The sequence below is a fragment of the Rhea pennata genome, chromosome 4 (assembly GCF_028389875.1).
Source record: "Rhea pennata isolate bPtePen1 chromosome 4, bPtePen1.pri, whole genome shotgun sequence".
NCBI classification, from domain to species: Eukaryota; Metazoa; Chordata; class Aves; order Rheiformes; family Rheidae; genus Rhea; species Rhea pennata.
This window is the reverse complement of record NC_084666.1, coordinates 73,003,156-73,022,095: the sequence shown is the minus strand read 5'-3', so window position 1 is coordinate 73,022,095 and position 18,940 is coordinate 73,003,156. Positions and strand designations below refer to the sequence as shown.

The following is an 18,940-nucleotide window of genomic DNA, read 5'->3' as shown; positions in this document are numbered from 1 at the left end:
CTAGGACATGTAAGAGCTGTAATGTGAGATGGCCTGGAAAGACTGCAAAGACTGGAAAACCAAGGATAGGCCTACATGTCTTGATAGATATATGCAGATAGCACTGATTTCAATGCTGTAGATTTTTTTTTTTTTCCCCAGAGCAAGCTTGATTTGTTCTAATTAAATACAGCTACGCTGTCCTAGAGCAGGTCTTAGCAGTAGTGAACTACAATTCCATGCATTAGAGAGAAACTACAAATATTGAGCGATAAAAGAAAAATGTGCCCGACTGTGACCAATTAATGATTCTTGTTCAAGTCACAAAACTTTAAGTCTTTAGCAAGATGTTTTTTATTGCCTGGAAGTCATATAAATTCTTTTGAAATAATGCATAACTGACTTAGTGATCAGAAGATCAAAATTTTTAACCATATTAAGATTTGATTTTCTTTTCTTTTTAATTTTCAACCCCATTGATCCATATCTCTGAAGGTCTCATTCTAATTTCTACAGTCCTGCGGAAGATTCACCATTTGTGAACTGCAGAACTCATGAAGAGTTTTAAGGCCAAGGAAAGTACTCGTATGAAATGTCTTAGTACAGAAAGACTCTAACCACAAATACTAGTCCTCATTCTGCTGTAGTAGACCTGTTTTTCTGTGCTCATGAACTGAAACTAAGTATGTATGAGGAAATTACAGTGCTTTAGTGACACGGAACCCCAGAATTTCTCTGTTAGGAAGTTCCTGCAGTGAAGGGCATGATTTAGACTGCAGGCTTCTCAAGAGGCTTTCTATTAAGTCAAAAGCTCTGTGAAAAAAACTGAAGACGTAAACAGAAGTGTCTAAAACCAGATCTGTATGCAACTCTTGGCAAGTTAAGAGATATTTGAGTCCTAGCTGGCCTCTTTCTCTTTTTAAGGACAAGTTGCTTGTCACCTTACTCAGATGGAACAGTTCCTTGGAACGTTCTTTTACTTCAACAATTTTATTTATGTACTAAAAGAGCTAAATGTTCCTGTGATTGAGTCAGAGTATTAAAATCTGACTAAACTACTTATTTGCATTTATATTAATTGATGGGTGGGATATGCACATACTTCAGAGTGAGAAACGCAAGAGGAAGAAAACGACGGAATGCCTATGCTGTCCATAAATATACTGCTATAGCAGCCCTGTAAGGAGTACTGCTGATTTTTGCCTTAAGATAGTCATCAGCTGACCAGGACAGATGTTGATTTATAAAGCTTTTATTTATTATTCATTTTTTTCAAAGTAATAGAATTGGAAAGTTTCTGGAAAAGCACATGGTTTGACAAAACACTGAAGATCTATGAAACATTCATTCAATACCAAGGAAAAAAGGTCATGGGCAGCAGAAGTTGCACAGAAACATCTTATCTTCTTATCTTCCCCACTGGCATCCTAGAAGGGAGAAATTAAAATGAGTATTTTGTGAAATATTAGCATATTACTAGAACTGCAGCTCTCTGGTATATCATTATAAGCAGATTGTACAACATAGATTAGAAAAAGCAAATATCTAGTGTTTAAAGGGAAGCTAGATGATTATTTGCTCTGAAACAAGGAAATATGTGGAAAGCTGGGCAGGGAGGGATAGATAAATGTCTCAAAATATGCATATTTTTGCTGTTACCTACCATGTATTAAACTCCTCCAATTCCTAATGTGGCTCTGCTCTGGACAATTAGGTTTGCACCCTAGAAAAAGGAATATAGGCGGTTGTGAGAGACGGAATCCAAGGGAGTAAAGTATATAGTGCTTGAGCTTGAACCTTTCATAAACCTTAAATCTTGTGAGTATGTTACAGGTCAAATGACAGTTGTAACAGTACTTTCTAAATTTAAGAACTGCGCACTCGTGTGTTTTGAGTATTCTTCAATCATGCAAAGTTAGGAAGTAAGTTTTCAGAGTGAGTTCTAAGCAACTTGTTTTGAGGTTTTCCTATACTTACCTAGGTAATGGTTGAGTTATGAATGAAAAAGGAGTTAATGGATAAGCGGTTTACAATATTGCTAATGAAGATTCTTCAGTATTTCAAATGATAATGATTGCTCTTTGGAAACTGACATTTACACTTCCTGCAAATGCTTGGAGCCTGTTCAGCAATATGGGTACAGATGAGCTGTTCCTGTGATTATTTTAGGGAAGGGCAAACGTCAAAAGAATGAACATGTTTGCAGTTAACTGATTTGGGGAAAAAAAAAAAAAAAGAGTGACTGTTCAAAGGACATAATCAGCTAGACTTGCCCTACCAATATATCTCTGTTTACTAGAACTGTGATATTCATCCAGATGCACTCTTTACTTGTAATACTTAGCGCCCTACAAGAATATGTAGCCCAAAAAGAAGTTTGTGTGTGTTAGGGATTTAGTTTTAGTTCCGTACATACATATTTTTCATCTACAACTTACAGAATATCATCCTTGGAGATACCAAAACCCTTCTGGACAAGGCCCTGAGCAATGTTCTCTAACCAAGAACTTAGTCCTACTTTGAGCAGAGGATCCATCCTCCAGACATCACTTCCAAATGAAATCACTTAATCGCTATGATCTATGTATAAATCAATATATATGTTATGTTCTATAGGCAGAATTATTGCAAGAGCACATGGACAAGAAGCCATTGCAGTTTGTAGAACCACTTAGTGCATGATTTCCTGTTGGTTGTCTTGTACATTTTGGGTTTTTTTTTTTTTTTTTTTTGAATAAGGGAGATAGGAAATACCTCTTCCCCAAAGCACGTATCAATGTCTGTTTGCTTGCAGCACTTGTCTACCATGGCAGTGAAACCATCAGCAATTGTCTTTATTTGTTCTGCTGTCATCTGGGGCTTGCGTTTGATGAGGTTGATAAGCAATCTGGGAAGAAAGCCACAATATGTGATTAATGCTACCTGCTGTAGTTCATATACGTTTCCCAATTTATAATATCCCATTCTATGCAGAAATGGATCATTTCTGAGGCTTTTTGTCATGCCTAGAGGAGACTATGTCTGTCTGTGACTTCAAACTCCCTGAATCATCTTTTCTCCCTTGCAGTTACAGATGGGAAAACCTTACCAAAATGATCTGTATGATGTGTCAATTAATTACAGCTTAAGGCTTACACTGGCAGTGGACCTATATAAACCTGGTCAGCTAGGATATGGATTTCACTGGAAGAAAATGCCTTATTTTACTCTCTTCAACTACATGATGTTATGCACTGGCAAGCTCAGTACAAACATGTATTTCTGTCCAGTATTCTCTCTCTCCAGTGAAGTCCCTGTACATACCAAAACAGAGGTGTTGTAGCTTACTTCCTGTTCCCTTAGGAAGTGTTAAACTTCAGGAATTTTTCTACACAAACTTGTTTTTAGCTTACTTCATCTGGCTGACTTGCTGTTCAGCAGGAGAAGCAGTGCACAATTTTTCATCAAAGCTGAACATCTCAGGGTTAAATGGTGGAGGCACGTATTTGTCATCTGTTCCCAAGGCAGTGAAGCATGGTCTCCTGTAAGCATAGGAGTCACTGCAGCAGTGTGAAACGTTGTCGTTTATCGGTGTGGTCTCCTGTCTCTTGCACATATCCTGAATCACAATGCTCAGCTGAGAAAAGAAAGAAGGGAAAAGAAACACTAGTTACAACTTCTACAGTAATAATGTGTAATGATTGTATCATAATAGAATAATTGGAAGTGGAAGCTCTCAGATCTAAACATGGTCTTAAAATTATTTACTTGATGTGTATTCTTGGCATCAGGTATTTCATAGAATCAGTAAGGTTGGACAGGACCTCTGGAGATCATCTAGTCCAACCCTCAAACGAGTGGCCCATATGGGGATCAAACCAGCGACCTTGGCGTTATTAGCACCGTGCTCTAACCAACTGAGCTAAACCTATTTATTCTTCAAACAATTTAAGTATTAAGCTAAATTCAGTAAGTACTGTTTTCTTTTAAGAGACTGTTTAGGAAAGCTAAGCACAAGTTGCCATTGACCTAATCAAACTGACTTTTGCTTTGTGGGGGAGAACAAAGTTTAGTTAAAATTTTCACAAGCTACAGTCAGAGAACACTACTTGGGTTCTCAAGTCCATTAAAAATGAACAGAAGTCAAGTTATATTATGTAGACACTTAATTCGGGGTTCGTGAAAAAATCAGTGCATCTTTACTGTTTTATCAGAATTCAACATTTTTGAGAACAGAAGAAAGGTAAAAGAGAAGTAGGAAGAATCAATGAATGCACTCACATATCCCTCAGAGCAAGGTAGGCGTTTTTCTTCAGGAAGATGGCAGCACTTAACACCAACAGCTGTCATTTTCTTTCCAATTTCAAGCAAGGTATCAGTTGATACCTGAGGCATTTTCTTAGTGTAGCGGATCAGAATTCTGAAAAATTGTATCAAAAAGATTGTTCACATATGATTAATGTTTTCTGCAGTGAATCACTGAGCTAGACCAGTGAAGTGAAAACAGAAACAAAGTCCAAGTACATCTACCCAAAGCAGGTCAGGATCACTGCTTATGCTTGAGAATGCTTATTGCAAAGTACTTACTCTTTGAGGAAGTCTGGTTCACTATGGGCAGTAAGAAGATCACAGTTTGTCTTTACAACATCCTGAGTTTCTTTAATATGTTTTTTCAATTCCTCTTCCTGCAAATGCAAAATTATTACTGATCTTACAGCAAGACATTCTGGTCGCAATCATAGAAACATACCTTTTGGTCTCTTCTAAATCTCATTAACTGTTCTTTTAACTGAGAATCTTAATGTTTTGATGTACAGATCTTCCCCGCATCCTATAAATTGAGCAATTCCTTCTAGTGTGCAGTTGAAAAGTAAGGGGTGAGGTTTGTATTGCTGATATTCAGATGAGTTAGGTGTGTAGCCTAAGATTGCTGTCTGGACTTTCTCTGTAAGGCAGTTCCATGAAGGCCATTCACTGACTCCTTGGAGTGATAGCTGAGATACAGGACAAGCATCACCTTTTGCATGCTGCAGCCAGTATCTCTCTCTCTCCATTGACTATTGGCAAATATTGACAGTTAACGCTGGCTGCAAATCATGCTTTTAGATGACTCCAGGTTGGCAGCTCTCTGCAGCCACAGCTGCACAAGACTGAAGGTTAATGCTTGTTCTCTGGCTTCACAGCCCTAAAAGCTACACAATCCTTTAATCTGTCAAAAGTTGCTCACTACTGAAAATTGTTTCATAGGAGTAGTTTCCTCAAACTAAGATTGCCAAAGCTAGCAACCTGTTGAAGTCTGATCATGCACATGCACGTGCACACACACGGCATCTAGCTCTCTGTGCACTAGGATAAAGAAACTCCCTCCTGAGCCAGAACAGTTGCCTCCTATTCTATTTTGAGTTGACAGCTTCAGAGGCCAGTTAAAAGATGTATATTGTTTTACTCTTTCTAGCATCAGTGACCCTCTAATCACTTGACATTTTCACGTGCAACTTGTAAGATTTTTTTCATTTTGTTTTTTGTTTTGTTTTTTTACCCCTAATGGTGTGTGTTTGAATTCTCTCTTATTAGTTTGTGTTGTTCTCTGTTTAAATAATGTGATTGGTCGTAACAGACGGATCATTTGTCTGGCCTGCCTGGAGCGGGGAGCACTTGATTCTCGTATGAGACTTCAGTTCTAACATAAATTCAATACAAGAACCAGCAAGATTTTGAAATGTAGTTTAAATTAACTATCCATTGGACTTATAGCCTAGAAAAAACTTGTCAGGTTCCTGTTCAGGATTTGTTTTCCCCTTCTCTAATCAGGTGAGGTTTGTGGGGGTTTTCCTGTTTTTTTTAATACAGGATTAACAACTGTGAGGGGAGCATCCTCTTTCTATCTCTAGGCCAAAGCTGTCAGTAAATCAACTTCTGTTGTCATTTGGTGTGTGATTCAGTTCAAGGTAAGGACACCTAAATTTAGGAGTGTCTGTGTGAGCTGGCCATGCAGGCTCCCATCCTAATCAGTTAACTGCTACTCAGTATATTCTGTGGAGCCCACAGAAAAATTCAGCTAATCAGCTATTAGTCTTCTCATTTAGAACAAGCTAAATAACTTTGGAGAAACAGAGGCATCAGGCGGTTGAGTTGGATTAGTCTGAGATTTCACAAAGTGACCAGTGAAGTTAATCCCTGCTCTGAGAAGACTCTATACCCCTGTCTTGGGCTCTGCATTGTTTCATCTCTCTTCAGAATCCCAGCTTCCTCTGAGATCAGTGTCCTGAAATCCTTCCTGTCTGCTCTTCCATTGGAACTCCTCAATCCAATTATTTCTTGATAGGCACCAACCAAGCACTCCAGTTACGTGCAAACAAAGCATTACACTTACAGCATTTCCATAACATTCGGCTGGATTGTCAGTTTTGCAGCACTTTTCCAGGAGATCTTCATAGCCCTTAGCAACTCTCAGAAGTAGCTGACTGGAGAACTCTGGGTGTCTTCTTGAGTATTCGTAAAGAAACCTGAAAGACAAGATCTGACAGCATTAGAGCTACTGAATAACGTGCTACATTCTTCACGTACAGAATAATAACTGATGACGACAGTTAGTTAGATGGGATCAAGTACAGTGGAAAAAATCTTGAGTGTTCTTTTTTTGCTAGTATGCTTTGGTCATTCTGTTGTCTGCCAACAGAGTGAAGGCAAGAGGACCAAAACGCTTTACCAGAATAGAATGTTTCTTAAGGATGTGTTGCATATGGACATGCATAAAGCCCCTGAGCAAAAGAAAGGTGCTGATAAACACAGGTTCCATAGGTAGGGCAGTGTTGAATGGGAACAGTCAAAAGGCATATAGCTTTATAGAGAAACTATAGCTGAATTTACAACATTAGTCACATTGTACTTCCATTTGGTCACCTCTTTTCTCCCAAGTGCAATCAAAACACACAAGACAGTTTTTCTGGTGTTGCAAAATGCCACAGTTCAGAGAAGAGAGCAGATAATTTAAGAGCAGAAGGCCCTGGCCTTATGTTTTAGTCATGGAAGTTGAATTTATGCAGTGCTCATCACTTCTTAGTGTTTAAATCCAACCACACACGTTGTTAGCATTACTTACTCTGCCATGAATAAGGAGTGGTCAGCCTCAAAGTGTTTACACACTTCCTTGTCGTGTATGTATCTGTCAACCAGTGAAGGAAGATTGTCAGGTTTCTCATCAAACTCTGCTTCCATAATACACTGGCTTCGTTCCACAATTGGTTTCTCGCAGCAGTCTTTGATTTTACTTGAGAAAACCTCGTGTTTAGAGCACACGTAGTTCACAAGCTCTGCCTGTAAAATTAAAACATATTATTAGACAAGTTATGAAGTAGTAACTTAAAGTTATTAATTCAGCTCCATTCTCTTTCCCAGACTCTCCTCTTTTTGTTCTGGTCACCAATTTACTTATCTGTTTCCAAAAGAAATAGTGTCTCTACAGAAAAAAGAAATATCAGAGATACTGACGTTTCCTGTGCCTTTTGAGAATGATGTTTGCTGGCGGGAGTCAGAGAGAATGAGGCTCCCTCCTTGACCTTGGAATGGATTTATGACAGTAGGTTTTTCAGTGTTGCATCCTTTATCAGAGATGGGTAGATGATGAGACTAAAAGGATGATTTGAGTCTGTTGTGACAGACCACTCAATGACCTTCACTGCCTTTCCAGACTACATGTCTTCTCAATGTTTTTAAGGTCAGGGAGGGAGCCTCATTCTCTCAGACTCCCATCTCTGATAGAGGATGCAACACTGAAAAACCTAGTGTGTCATAAATCCATTCCATGACACCAACTGTTTACAGGTTTGAGAACTATGTTTAGGTCCCAGGGCCCAGGCAATATTTAAATAAAGTTACTGTTGCAGTTTGGAAGTCTTCCCATGTAAGCTGCCCTCTAGATTTCACTGGCACTACTGGAAAGCTGGAATAATAGTAGTACATGCTGCAGGATTAGAAGGAAAAAAAAATCTGGCCTTTTTGCCTCTGCTTCCTTTTGCTCTGTGTACTTGGTTGTTGACTTGGAGTGAATAAATACCATCAAACCACCTCTCTGATGAATGTTTTGATTTCAAACAAAGGAACATACTATAGCGTAAGTAATAACCTGTTATCATCATTATTATAAAGGGCTTGACCCAGAACTAGTCAAAAACCAAATTTCAGTAACAGTTAAGCTGACTGTGGTTTTTTAGTGGCTGAGGAACTATCCAGCAATATTGAATACAACTGCTCTAGACTGTGAATGAACAGCCGTAGAAATTATCTTCTTCCTAACTCTTTTCACATATGTAAATGTTTTTAAATATATTTAGCTTACCCTGTCATCCATGCACTCCACCATGTCCCCCTCACAGCACTCTTTGTGAATGTCCTTAACTTCACCTGTAAGTTTACGAAGTTCTGCGAATGGAGCCTTGGGATATTTTTGGCTAAGGCGAGCAAGATTTCTAGGAAGAAAAAGAAAAGAAAAATACATTTGATTTAAAGCTCACTATTGAACAGAAAATTTGCAAGTCATTAACATTTACAGTACTCTAAATTAGCAATGTTTGAAGGAAATACTCATCCATTCTTCTCAACTGACTTGAGCTGGCTAGAAAGAAGATATCTACCCTTGCTCAGTCACCCAATGGTCCTTTAAAGTAGACAAAAAGAGACAAGTTTGTGATTCTATCTGTGAAGGATCTCTAGATTAGCTAGCACAGACACCCATAGTCTGAAATAAATCTTAAAGCTGAAGCTAACTATATCTCATAAGATGATCCTAGTCAAATCTCAACATATTAGACAAGCTACAGAATGAAAGCAGTTCTCTGTGTTTAGGCAGGTGATCCATCATTCATTGCAGAAAGTCCTTCTTAGTCTTAAAAAAATCTGGCTTTGGCAAAATCTGATTCTGCCAGTTTGACTTTTTCATTGCTTTCAGGTTCAAACTGGCATTTTACTTTGCTGTTTACTAATATGCCTATCATAAAAAGCTACAGGCACAGCACAGGGCACAACTTCGGCAAAAATGTACATTAAACACACTGGAACATCTTGTTCTGAGTGACACCCTTTCAAATACCCCACAGCTACCAGAACTATCTACAGATAGCTGTAGAAGTTAAAAGAAATGAAACTTTTTTTCTCCTCACTAGTATTTACTATCAACCTAAAATAGACAGGTTTCCCTTTGCTTATTGTCTTTATACAGAAACCTGGTCAGAATTAAATTATATATTTAAACAAAATTAGCTAGGCAGAGAAACCGCTGCAGGCAGACTCTAGGTTGAGAGGTTTACCCACTAATTTCTATTTTGTTGAAGAATGCTCCTCAGCAAAAGCATACTAGAAAGTATCATGAGTACAGTTTTCAAGCTCTGCAGATAGAATTGAATTCTATCTATGCTGATACGTTTTTTTCTCTTGAGTAGTTTCCAGTTTAAGATAGTCAACCTACTTTTTATAAAACAGTGAGTGGAACTTACTCTGCTTGGAAAATTCTCTCTCCAAACTTCTTGAGGATTCCACAGGAATATTTGTGCTTGATGCTTATTTTCTTGGCTTTTTCTTTTATGGCAGCTGCCTATGGTAATAGGATGCACATTGTCACATGAAATTGATTACATTTAATAGACTAAGAAAAAATAAATCTGAAAATCCAACTTCAGAAACACAACAGATTCATGTCTGGTTAACTGTAAAAAGCTAAGCAGAGAATTTATTAGTTAGCTTTAACCAGTTAGTTTAACCATCTAGCTTCTAGTCTACGTACCTTATAGCATGGTACAATTCTGGTACCCATCCTCCATTGCTTGCTAAATATTAATTTAATTGAAACTCTGTAGCCTCAAAGGAGTGCAAGCTGTCTTTCAAAGCATCACAGTGACCATGTGGAAGTCACTGGAACGGAGTATGAAACAGGAAAAATTTGGCTCCTGCCTTCCTAAAGGTTAACAAGAAATCTTGGCTACAGTTCCCTTAAAAAGTAAATGCGTGTGGAAGTTACCCGATCCTGAGCCATATGGCTAACTTGATTAATCCTGACCCTTTTATGCAAGTTCTTAATGCAAAGATTTGCATGAAGAGACAGATTCCACCCATTTCTCACTTCTCCATTTGCTTGGGCAAGGAATAGGGGAAGAATAGGAGAGACCTCTGGAGATCGCATGTCAGGCTGCAAAGTGAGCTCTTGCTACAGTCCAGCCCCAGATTGAGTGCTACATATTATCTGGATTCAGCACATGTGCACAAGACTCATGACTGCCTGATACTGTATTAACAAAGGGACAAAAAGGCAAGCTTCATTACGCTTTGGCTTTGATACTTTCCTTTTTCACTTAAAAAAGAAAAAGTGATTATTTATTTATTTATTAGGGAGCCATCGTATTTTATGCAGAGCCTTAGACAAATGTTTACTGAAATCCATCATGGGAAAGCAAAATTTGTTTCGGAACTATAAACCGTGATTTGACATTGGCCTCTTAAAATCACTTCTAGACATAAAGAGAATTACTGCCAAGATCAGAGACCTTTATGTAGCAGACTAGAATGCTTTTACCCAACGTGAAAAATCTGATCTACCTTTTCATCCAAGCAAGTACCGATGTCACTCTCTTTGCAACAGCTTTGAAGTGCGTGTTCGTAATCAGCAGCCAAGCTAAGGATTGCAGGAGCATACAGGAAAGGGTTTCTTCTTGCAACCGAATAGATGAAACTATAAGGGAAAGGAAAATATAAGTAGTGTATTCCAATAACAACAAATGGTATCAAATCTCTGTATGGCTTCTCTTTTTTTTCTAGTTTAGAAATTTAACCTAGTTTCCCAACATACTGCCAACTAATGGTAAATGCTGAGCTAAATCTTAATGTTTCCAGTGCGGAGCTTAGTAACAGTGACAGAAGGATGAACTCCCTGTATCTTCAGCCACTTAGTTTGATTTTATATATTTTTAAGGCATTGTCAAATATTTGAAAGTTTTGATTTTGAGAGTGAAAAATTCATCAATTTTCTCAATATTTTATTGCCAAATTATATTCTCTTTACTGTCATCTTTCTTTGTATCCTTTCCAATTGCAATGGGGAAGGGGAAGCACAAGCTGGAACAGTAAACTGCTAAATCAATAGTGGAAACACTGGTTTTCCAGGGTTTTCTTTGGAAAAAAAACCCTATAGTTCCATTAAAAAAAAAAAAAAGAAGAAGTTTTCTAGGTTATAGGTTAATTTTCTTTCTTTTTTTCTTTTTCTTTTTTCTTTCTTTTTTTTTTTTTTTTTTTTTTTTTTTTTCCCCTAACATCTTTGACTGGAGAAACCTATTCTAGCATGGAATTAAAATATATGATGAGAGTTTTGGATATTTATTGATTGACTAGCTGTCCTATGCATGCAGATAGGAGACTGCATACTTTTCCAAATGTGCTATATGTCTGCACACTCTGTATACCTTAGGAATATGCCTCTTTTGCATAACTAAACATTTAAGCAGTATGACATCTGTGGTTTTCTTACTGTCCCAGAAATAACACTCTGTCGTCTTGGTATTCCTTGCATATCACATCAGAAGCTGGTCTTTGGTATGGCTGAATGAAGTCCGGTTGGTGAACTTTAAATGACAAGAAACACTCGTTTCGCTCAGGATCAGCTTTGTCACAGCAGTCTGCCATTGCACCATATGAGTCCCGGAGTTTTTCTACGTGGCAGATTTCATCCAGGAAAATTGTGGGCTAAAAGGGAGAAATTGATGAGGGTCAGAAGTACAAGTGCTGATGAAAAGTGTAATATACATTACCTTTATTTGTAAAAGAAAACCTGAATTTAAAAAATAATTTTTTACTAGATAGGATTTAGACCATAAATCAGAACAATCCATTGTTTTCAAAACAATTTAATAAAGTTTTACTTTATGTGATCCAGGAGCAACAGTATTACATTACAAAATGCTTTATCAAGAAAAAAACAGTTCTGATTTTTAATTATAATTTAAAAATATTCTGTACCATACAGTGGTCTCCTTTCACTTATATTCTGACTAAAGTGAATTTTTAGGTGAATTGTGGAAGCAGGATTTGATATTCTAGTTGACAAAGAGCTTGGGAAACCTTTATAGAGAATGACTGTAATCATGTCATTTGGCTTGAATATTAGAGCTGGCAAGAAAACAATCATCTCAGTTTCTTAGAGGTCTGGTTGAATTTGCTGGACATCCACGGATTTGGGGTACCTGTAGATATTTTTTGATACCTGATCTTAGGAGTTATCATCTAGAACTAGACCTGTATAAAAACTGGGGTATTTGTACTAAAAGATTACATCTGCTTTTAGGCAACACTAAACTTAATGTGCCAAAGTATGGTTTCTAGGCTCCAATATATGACTCCACAGGTCATTTAGGCACTTCAGAAAGGCAGAATTTCAGAACCTGACAGAAACATGTTCTTTGTTTCAGCCTAAAATCTGGGTGTCAGCAGTTGACGTTATCAAAACCTGAGAGTCTGAAAGCATCAGGTATAAATCCTCAACAGGATGATTTTGGTATCTGCATACAAAGAAGAGAAACACAATACCAAAGGATTCACAACGTACCAGTGACTTTGTGCACTCAGGAGCATCCTCATGGCTCACACACTTGTGTGCCAGGTCAACAACATCCTTCACCAGCTCAGAGAGCTTCTCATAAGAGCATCTCTGGAGATACTGGGCAAATGTGATCATGGTGCTGAAACACAAACCATATTTGGGAATATGTAAGAAAAAAAACAACAGTCATAATTTCCAAAGATTCTTCTGAATTCAGAATTGTTTCTTCAAATGACATGCACAAATGCTTAAAAGGAGTAGCATGAAGATCATAGCACTGGGTTCTGTTTCCTTCATGTTCTCAACTCCTTTCTGAAGAATGCTTTTAACCTTTACTTCCCAAGAACAACAGTCGTAACACACTAGAAGCAACGCAGAAAAGACTGGCTTGAGTTTTCTACCCCTTCTACCTAGGTCATTCAAAGGTGTCACAAACTAAGCTGTTTTAGCCATTGTTATATAAAACATCAGGCACTTCTTCAGGGCTCTCTGCTATTTCCCAAACCATTTTCAAAAGCAAATAATTGAATTCTCTCAGAAGGCCTGTCATAGGTTTTGTTTTGGGGTTGTTCAATTTTTTTGATAATGTCTTAATCCTGAATAACTTCCCTTCATCCAGAGATTATCAAAATTGCATTACTCATGCCTGTCTTATTTTCACGTGAGGAACACAGGTTTTTCGTGAACTTTGCAGGGGGTCATATTCCCAGGGACCAAGAAGGTCATCATGACTTTTGCAGGTCTTAAAGTATCTCTGGGCTTAGAAAACGTATACTAATAGTAAGAAGGGTAACTTTATGCTATGGTTCAGTGAGGAACATATTTTCCTTGCTATCTCAAATGGCCAATATCAGAAAAATGAAAAACAAGAAGAAAATACAAATTGAACATTCACTTACACTGCTTTAAATGTATCTTCTTTCAAATCATTGTACCGATGGGCAATCTCACTCTTGTGCTCTAGGAAAAAAAAAAGAGAAGAACAATGATGGTCATGGTCAAATTTGCTTGCTAGATCCCTCGAAGAATACATTCTGGGCACCTTGGGCCATATTTTCAAAAGTGTTCAGCATTTACCAGCTCCTGTGTTCACGGGATTAATACCGTTATTTTGGAACAGACTGATCTAATGCTCAGCTCCTTTAAGAGTCTCACCTTTGTATGGTAAATCATCCTGGAAACTCTGTATTGCTTTTCAGAAAGCTTTAATCTAAAGCTTTTTTTTCAGGCCACCTCTGAGCAGAACTCTATATTCCGTTATTTGCAGATACCTAACTCCTGCCTATGCTCATCTTTCTGAGGGAACTCAAGTGTGCAACTCATATGCTTCTAATACAGTATTTAACTTTTTAAGCATATTCATAATTCAAATATTCAAAATGTCTGCTGCAAGTTATTGTTAAGGGATAGCAAACGTATTTTTCATAACCACTAGTATGACAATGTCTACATCATAAATAAAAGAATGCAGCTGCAGTTTAACTGCATATGCATTAGTATGGTTATCATTTTTCAAACATAAAATTATTAACTGGGCAAATTCATATTCTTTTTTTTCACTGAATGCATATCATGTGTGTTCTTCGTGCGCAAGAAGGCAGAAAAAACCCTTCACTTGGTCTTGATGGTAATAAAAGAGGTTGTAGTTTACCACGCTCTTGGTCAGAAGGCTCCCCCAAAGCTTTCCAAGCAGATACTGAGGCAGGTGGCCACAGTCCTGACTGAACTAGACGGAGGTCACTTGGTTCTAGAAGTACCATTCAACAGCTTTAGAAAACGTGGAGAATAATTCCTCACCTCAGCAGGTGGACCTGCTTTGATGATATTGAATATAGTGCTGAAAATTGCAATTTGAATTTTTATTGCTGTTGTTAACTGATATTTCCAGACCAACTCCTGAAAATTCAATTGTTAAGTTTGAGCATTTTCATGTTTAAACAAAAATCAAAAATTTCAATGAGAAAAATTCTAGGTCATGCTGTAGAAATATTTGTTTGACTGAGATCTCAAGTTTCATAACACATGGAAAAATGACCCAATGGGAAGTTTTTGGCTAGCCCAGACTGGTATTTATATTTTTGGATTTTTGACCTACCTGTGACCTTTAACTGGCAAGGAACTTACTTCTGAAATATCATTCAAAGGAGAGCAGTTCCAGAAGCACAGTGCATTCACTGGCTCCAAGGTGGGAATAACAGATTCTAAATGATCAGCAGCTCTTCGTGTAATACTCTGACGTTGCAAAAGAGCATGTTACCGTACTTACTCGCCTATTTAAGTAATTATCTGGAGTGGTCTGCTCATCCCTTCAAGATTTCTTTGTTCAGTTTCTTTTCAAGTCGATCAAATTTTTCTATTCTCTTTCATTGACTTTGGATCAAGTTCTCATAAGTTGTTCATGCAATTGCATACAGTCATCAAATTAATATAACAAAGACTGCAAAGACAATTAACTGGTCCTTTCTTACCTGACTCTCGAGCAACTCTTCTCAGATTCCTGGATGCAGCAAAACTAAAGAGGAAAATAAATGAAATTAACGTTACCCACTTCATGGCTGCAGATTATTTAGTGGGCTGAATTACTGAGAAAATGCTAGGAAGATTGAGAGGAAAGCACTTGTTTATATACTCTTTACAGACACTATCTGTAAATTATTAAGCTTACAGTTGGCATTTGTAGATTTCCATTAGGTCTGAAAGAGATTACAAAACTTCGAATGTCCTTGCCAAAAATGAATTTGGTATTATTTGTTTATTATGTTTTTTTGTCCTGAAGAGGTTGAACCTTCCAGCACCCAAACAGATAAAGTTTTGCGTAAATTTCCTTATCAAATTACAAACAGGAGGTTCAAGGCATCAGACAAAAATGTTATCATCTAATCCTATAGCTGTGCTTCTTTTTTTGCTAGTATTTCTTAAAAAGCTCTGCAGATTGGTATTATAGAGTAAGCATTCACCCAGATAGGACTCAGTTCACATATTCATTTCTTATTAAGAGAATTTTAATTTTACATCACTTTACAAAATATGAGATTGAAAATTTCTTAGGATATTCTAGATGCCTTAAAGTCGTCCAGTGACAGAAATAAACTGAATGTTTAAGAAGCAGCTTTTCATTTTGGAATGGCACAAGTGCACAATCTATTCCTGTAGCTGCTATGAAAATAAGTCCATATTGGTAAGAAAAACAGGGATGAGCACAAAGATACAGACAAATGTCTTCTCAAATTTCAGGTGGCTTCTGAATTCTTAAAGAAACAAAAGTTACAAGTGTGGAACAAGTAAGTGCCAAAGAATCTGAATCTCACAATATATGTAGCTCCAGAGCAGAACAATTTAATTTAGACACTGAATCTTTGTCTGTAATTTGGAATTGACACTCTTAAACCGCATAAAACTGCACCTCACCCCATATTTCCAGCCATACACTTATGGTAATATCCAAGAAGGAGGCTGGGCAGGCAGCAGAAGGGCTGATCTGAGCACCTGATTTGCAAGGCTAAGTTCTGTTTTTCTGTGGGTGCTGCTATTCGTCATGGTCCAGCTAACTGCCAAATATGTGTGCCAACACTTGCAAGACCCATCATTTCATAATTTTTGCAACGAATTCGCATTTGTATTAACATCCTTTTAAGACTAATCTCTTCATTATGCACTGCTCTCCTATTTGAGAAGTTTCTGTTGATCAGTCAGTAACTTAGGAGATCCTACACAAGAAGAATTGTGAAAAGTTTACACACAGCCCCAGGACATAGAATAAAATTGAAAATATTTTTCTAGACTATTTAGAGTTTAGAAAAAGGGTAGTAGTTGGTATAAAAAATTACATATTGGTAAAATACAGTGATGGACATAAAGATACAGGTAAATAGCTTCTCAAATTTCAATTGGCTTCTGAATTCTTGGACTCAGTGCAAAGTGATGTTCTTCCACAATGGGAAATAGGATGATTTACTCCAGCTGGTTTCACCATATTTTAATAGGGAGCTGATGAAGAATATAGAAGAGAGCTGAACTCCTGTGCGTTGTTTGCACTGCTGTCTGAGTGGCCAGAAGCACATGTTTACACAGCTGACCTCTGTCAGTCCTTCGGCCTCTTTAACAGACAATGTAGAGAAGTGCTCTTACTCGTTGCAGTCAATTACTTAAGTTTTAGTTTGCCAGAACTGCAGAAATCTCTGAAGGAAATAGTCACTAGCCTGACAGAAGCTGTTAAAACCACTGTGATGGTATAGCCAGCTTGAAAGCTCTCTACCACTCTGTTGGTGTATGACGAGCTCATGCGGATATCTGAGAGGGAGGGGGATAGACTGAATAACATCTCTAATTCCCCTTAAAGTCCTTTTCCATAATTTTCAGTCCTGCTTTTGCCTGCCTGGGATGCTCTCTTCATACCTCCTGATCTCAGGTTTTCACTACGTAATGTCCATTAGCACAAGACAACATTTTCCTTTCCAGCTGGTTCACTATCTTCTCATCCTCCTAGAAATAAGATATCTTTGTTGTGATGTGACTTGTGTTTTTCTAATTCTTTTTTGGATTCAAAGCCCAGTCCCTGTCTCCACTGTATTTCATTCAATTTCATCATATTTAGATAGAAATTTCACTAAAACCAGATGATTTCTCACTATTGCACATTCCCTGAAGCACCTGATCTTTGCCGTTATCAGATGCAGCATGGATATGATCTAATAGTGTAATTACTCCATTTACATATTTGCTTAAAATGTTCTGGTTGGGTAATTTTACTTCCTGTGAAGTTAAAACAGTTAGCATTTGCAATTCAGGTGTAGAGTTGAAAGTTTCTGGTAACCACTACCTACTGATGTCCCTCCTCTACAGATTTTCTTCCACTCCCTCCATCAGCTGCTGTCATTTCTCCCATCACACTACTCCTGTCCTCTCAGCAGGCATCACCTACACGTTCACTGGTTTTCCTAAGTGCCCTTTCAAAACACTTTTTATCATTGTAAAGTTCTTTCTTCCAGTTTGCACCAGCAAAACATCCAATATATCTGAGCACCTAGCATGCCTGTGTATCTTACAGCCCTCAGTCTCTTATTCACTGCCTGATACACGGAAACTAAGATTAGCCGCAAAAGCCACTCCTTCAATTCCAGCCAGACAAGACTGCAGCAATCTGCAAAGAATTTGGAGGTGAGAGCTTGGAAGACACCCTGGGTGAGCCAAACTGAGGGCAAATCAGAATGACAGTTGAAATGGTAGCTCCTCTGTAAATCCTGCTCTTGATAAGTGAAGCTTCAGGCATATTTAAGCTTTATGCCAGAAGCAATCCTTTCCCTTCTTCCCATTCAATAGCAAAGGGCTCAAGGATCAGATGAATGACAACAGCTAACGACAGAAAAAGACCATTCAGCGTAGCTTCCTAAACTGCCTCTCTCACTTGTGACTCACCTCCTCTTCTAGTCCCAGAGTAGAAATCAGCAGATTGAGCTATGCTAGCTAGGACTCTGCTGTTTCAAGGGATAGGCAGGATACAGGATGAACAGGAGTCAGCAAAAGAGCTAAGTCTGGAAAGCGTCTCTTAGGTACTGACAGAAATTACCTCCAAGAAGTGCTAAATAAAACATTTGGACACATACTTCAAGCATGTGAATGTTCCCACTAAAGTCACCGAGACTGCTTACAAGCGTGATATCAAAATTAAAACTTTATTAGAACATCAGAATGACCTCTGTGCTGTTGATGTTAGTTCAGTAAAACCCATTTCTGCTGCAATTACAGAATACACATGATATGAATATAAACAAATATATATATCTATTGCTGATAACGTGGTTAGGTGGAGTTAGAATGGAGAATAGTCAATGAAGCCTAGAATCTTATTACTGCAAGAGTAACACAAAAGGAATAATGACATGTTCTGGTAATTTTAAAGTTTCATCTTTAAGGTTCTCCAAAAAGGGAGGATTTCTGGATAAAAAAAAGGGGGGAAAAATTGCAGAACTGGAGTGGCTGACATTTCCTTACCAAGAGACTGCAAAGCAGATGGATTTCCAGATAGCCTGTAATGGATAATACTCCTGCTACTGCCTTCTGCTCTAGCTGAAAACCTGCAGCAAAAGCTCCTTCTGACAGGAGGCTGCTACTTTTGCTTACATTCTCCCTCTGGTGGCTGGATTTCAATCCACACATTATTCTCAGCGCACTGCTAGATGCCGCGCTCTTCCCCTGGCCCCTCATTGCCAGTGGTAGCAACTGTCTCAGTATAATTAAAAAAAGATTTTCTAATACTTCCTTAATCTTAGTTTAGCTTATTAAGTTCACTCTTCTGTTCCTCTTAATTTTTATGAAGGGAGCATTTTTATCACTATTTTAAATTATTCTTACTGAGAACTGTGTGACTAATTCAATTTTCAGTTTGCTGGGAGTTTGACAAAA

The 18,940-nt window shown here is 37.9% G+C and overlaps 1 protein-coding gene across 1 annotated transcript; it reads right to left on the bottom strand.

Moving 5' to 3' along the window:
* Nucleotides 1–1,215: 1,215 nt before the first annotated feature.
* On the bottom strand, nt 1,216–15,118 carry ALB (albumin). Its single transcript, XM_062575054.1, has 15 exons — nt 15,007–15,118; nt 13,438–13,498; nt 12,545–12,677; nt 11,471–11,685; nt 10,546–10,678; nt 9,450–9,547; nt 8,297–8,426; nt 7,061–7,275; nt 6,332–6,464; nt 4,546–4,643; nt 4,240–4,378; nt 3,372–3,595; nt 2,734–2,866; nt 1,643–1,702; nt 1,216–1,406 (listed from the first exon to the last, which is right to left on the bottom strand). Exons 1-14 carry the CDS (start codon nt 15,089–15,091, stop codon nt 1,649–1,651), a joined length of 1,851 nt encoding a protein of 616 aa, XP_062431038.1. The 5' UTR covers nt 15,092–15,118; the 3' UTR covers nt 1,216–1,406; nt 1,643–1,648.
* Between the last annotated feature and the right edge of the window lie 3,822 nt (nt 15,119–18,940).

Bases quoted from the DNA above. Each gene is read 5' to 3' on its own strand.
- ALB (XM_062575054.1), bottom strand. From the start codon at position 15,091: ATGAAGTGGGTAACGTTAATTTCATTTATTTTCCTCTTTAGTTTTGCT. The intron at 13,499-15,006 runs GTAAGAAAGGAC...TTTTTTTCCTAG, and splicing joins AAGAGTTGCTCGAGAGTCAG to AGCACAAGAGTGAGATTGCC. The intron at 12,678-13,437 runs GTAAGTGAATGT...TTTGTGTTTCAG, and splicing joins GAAGATACATTTAAAGCAGT to CACCATGATCACATTTGCCC.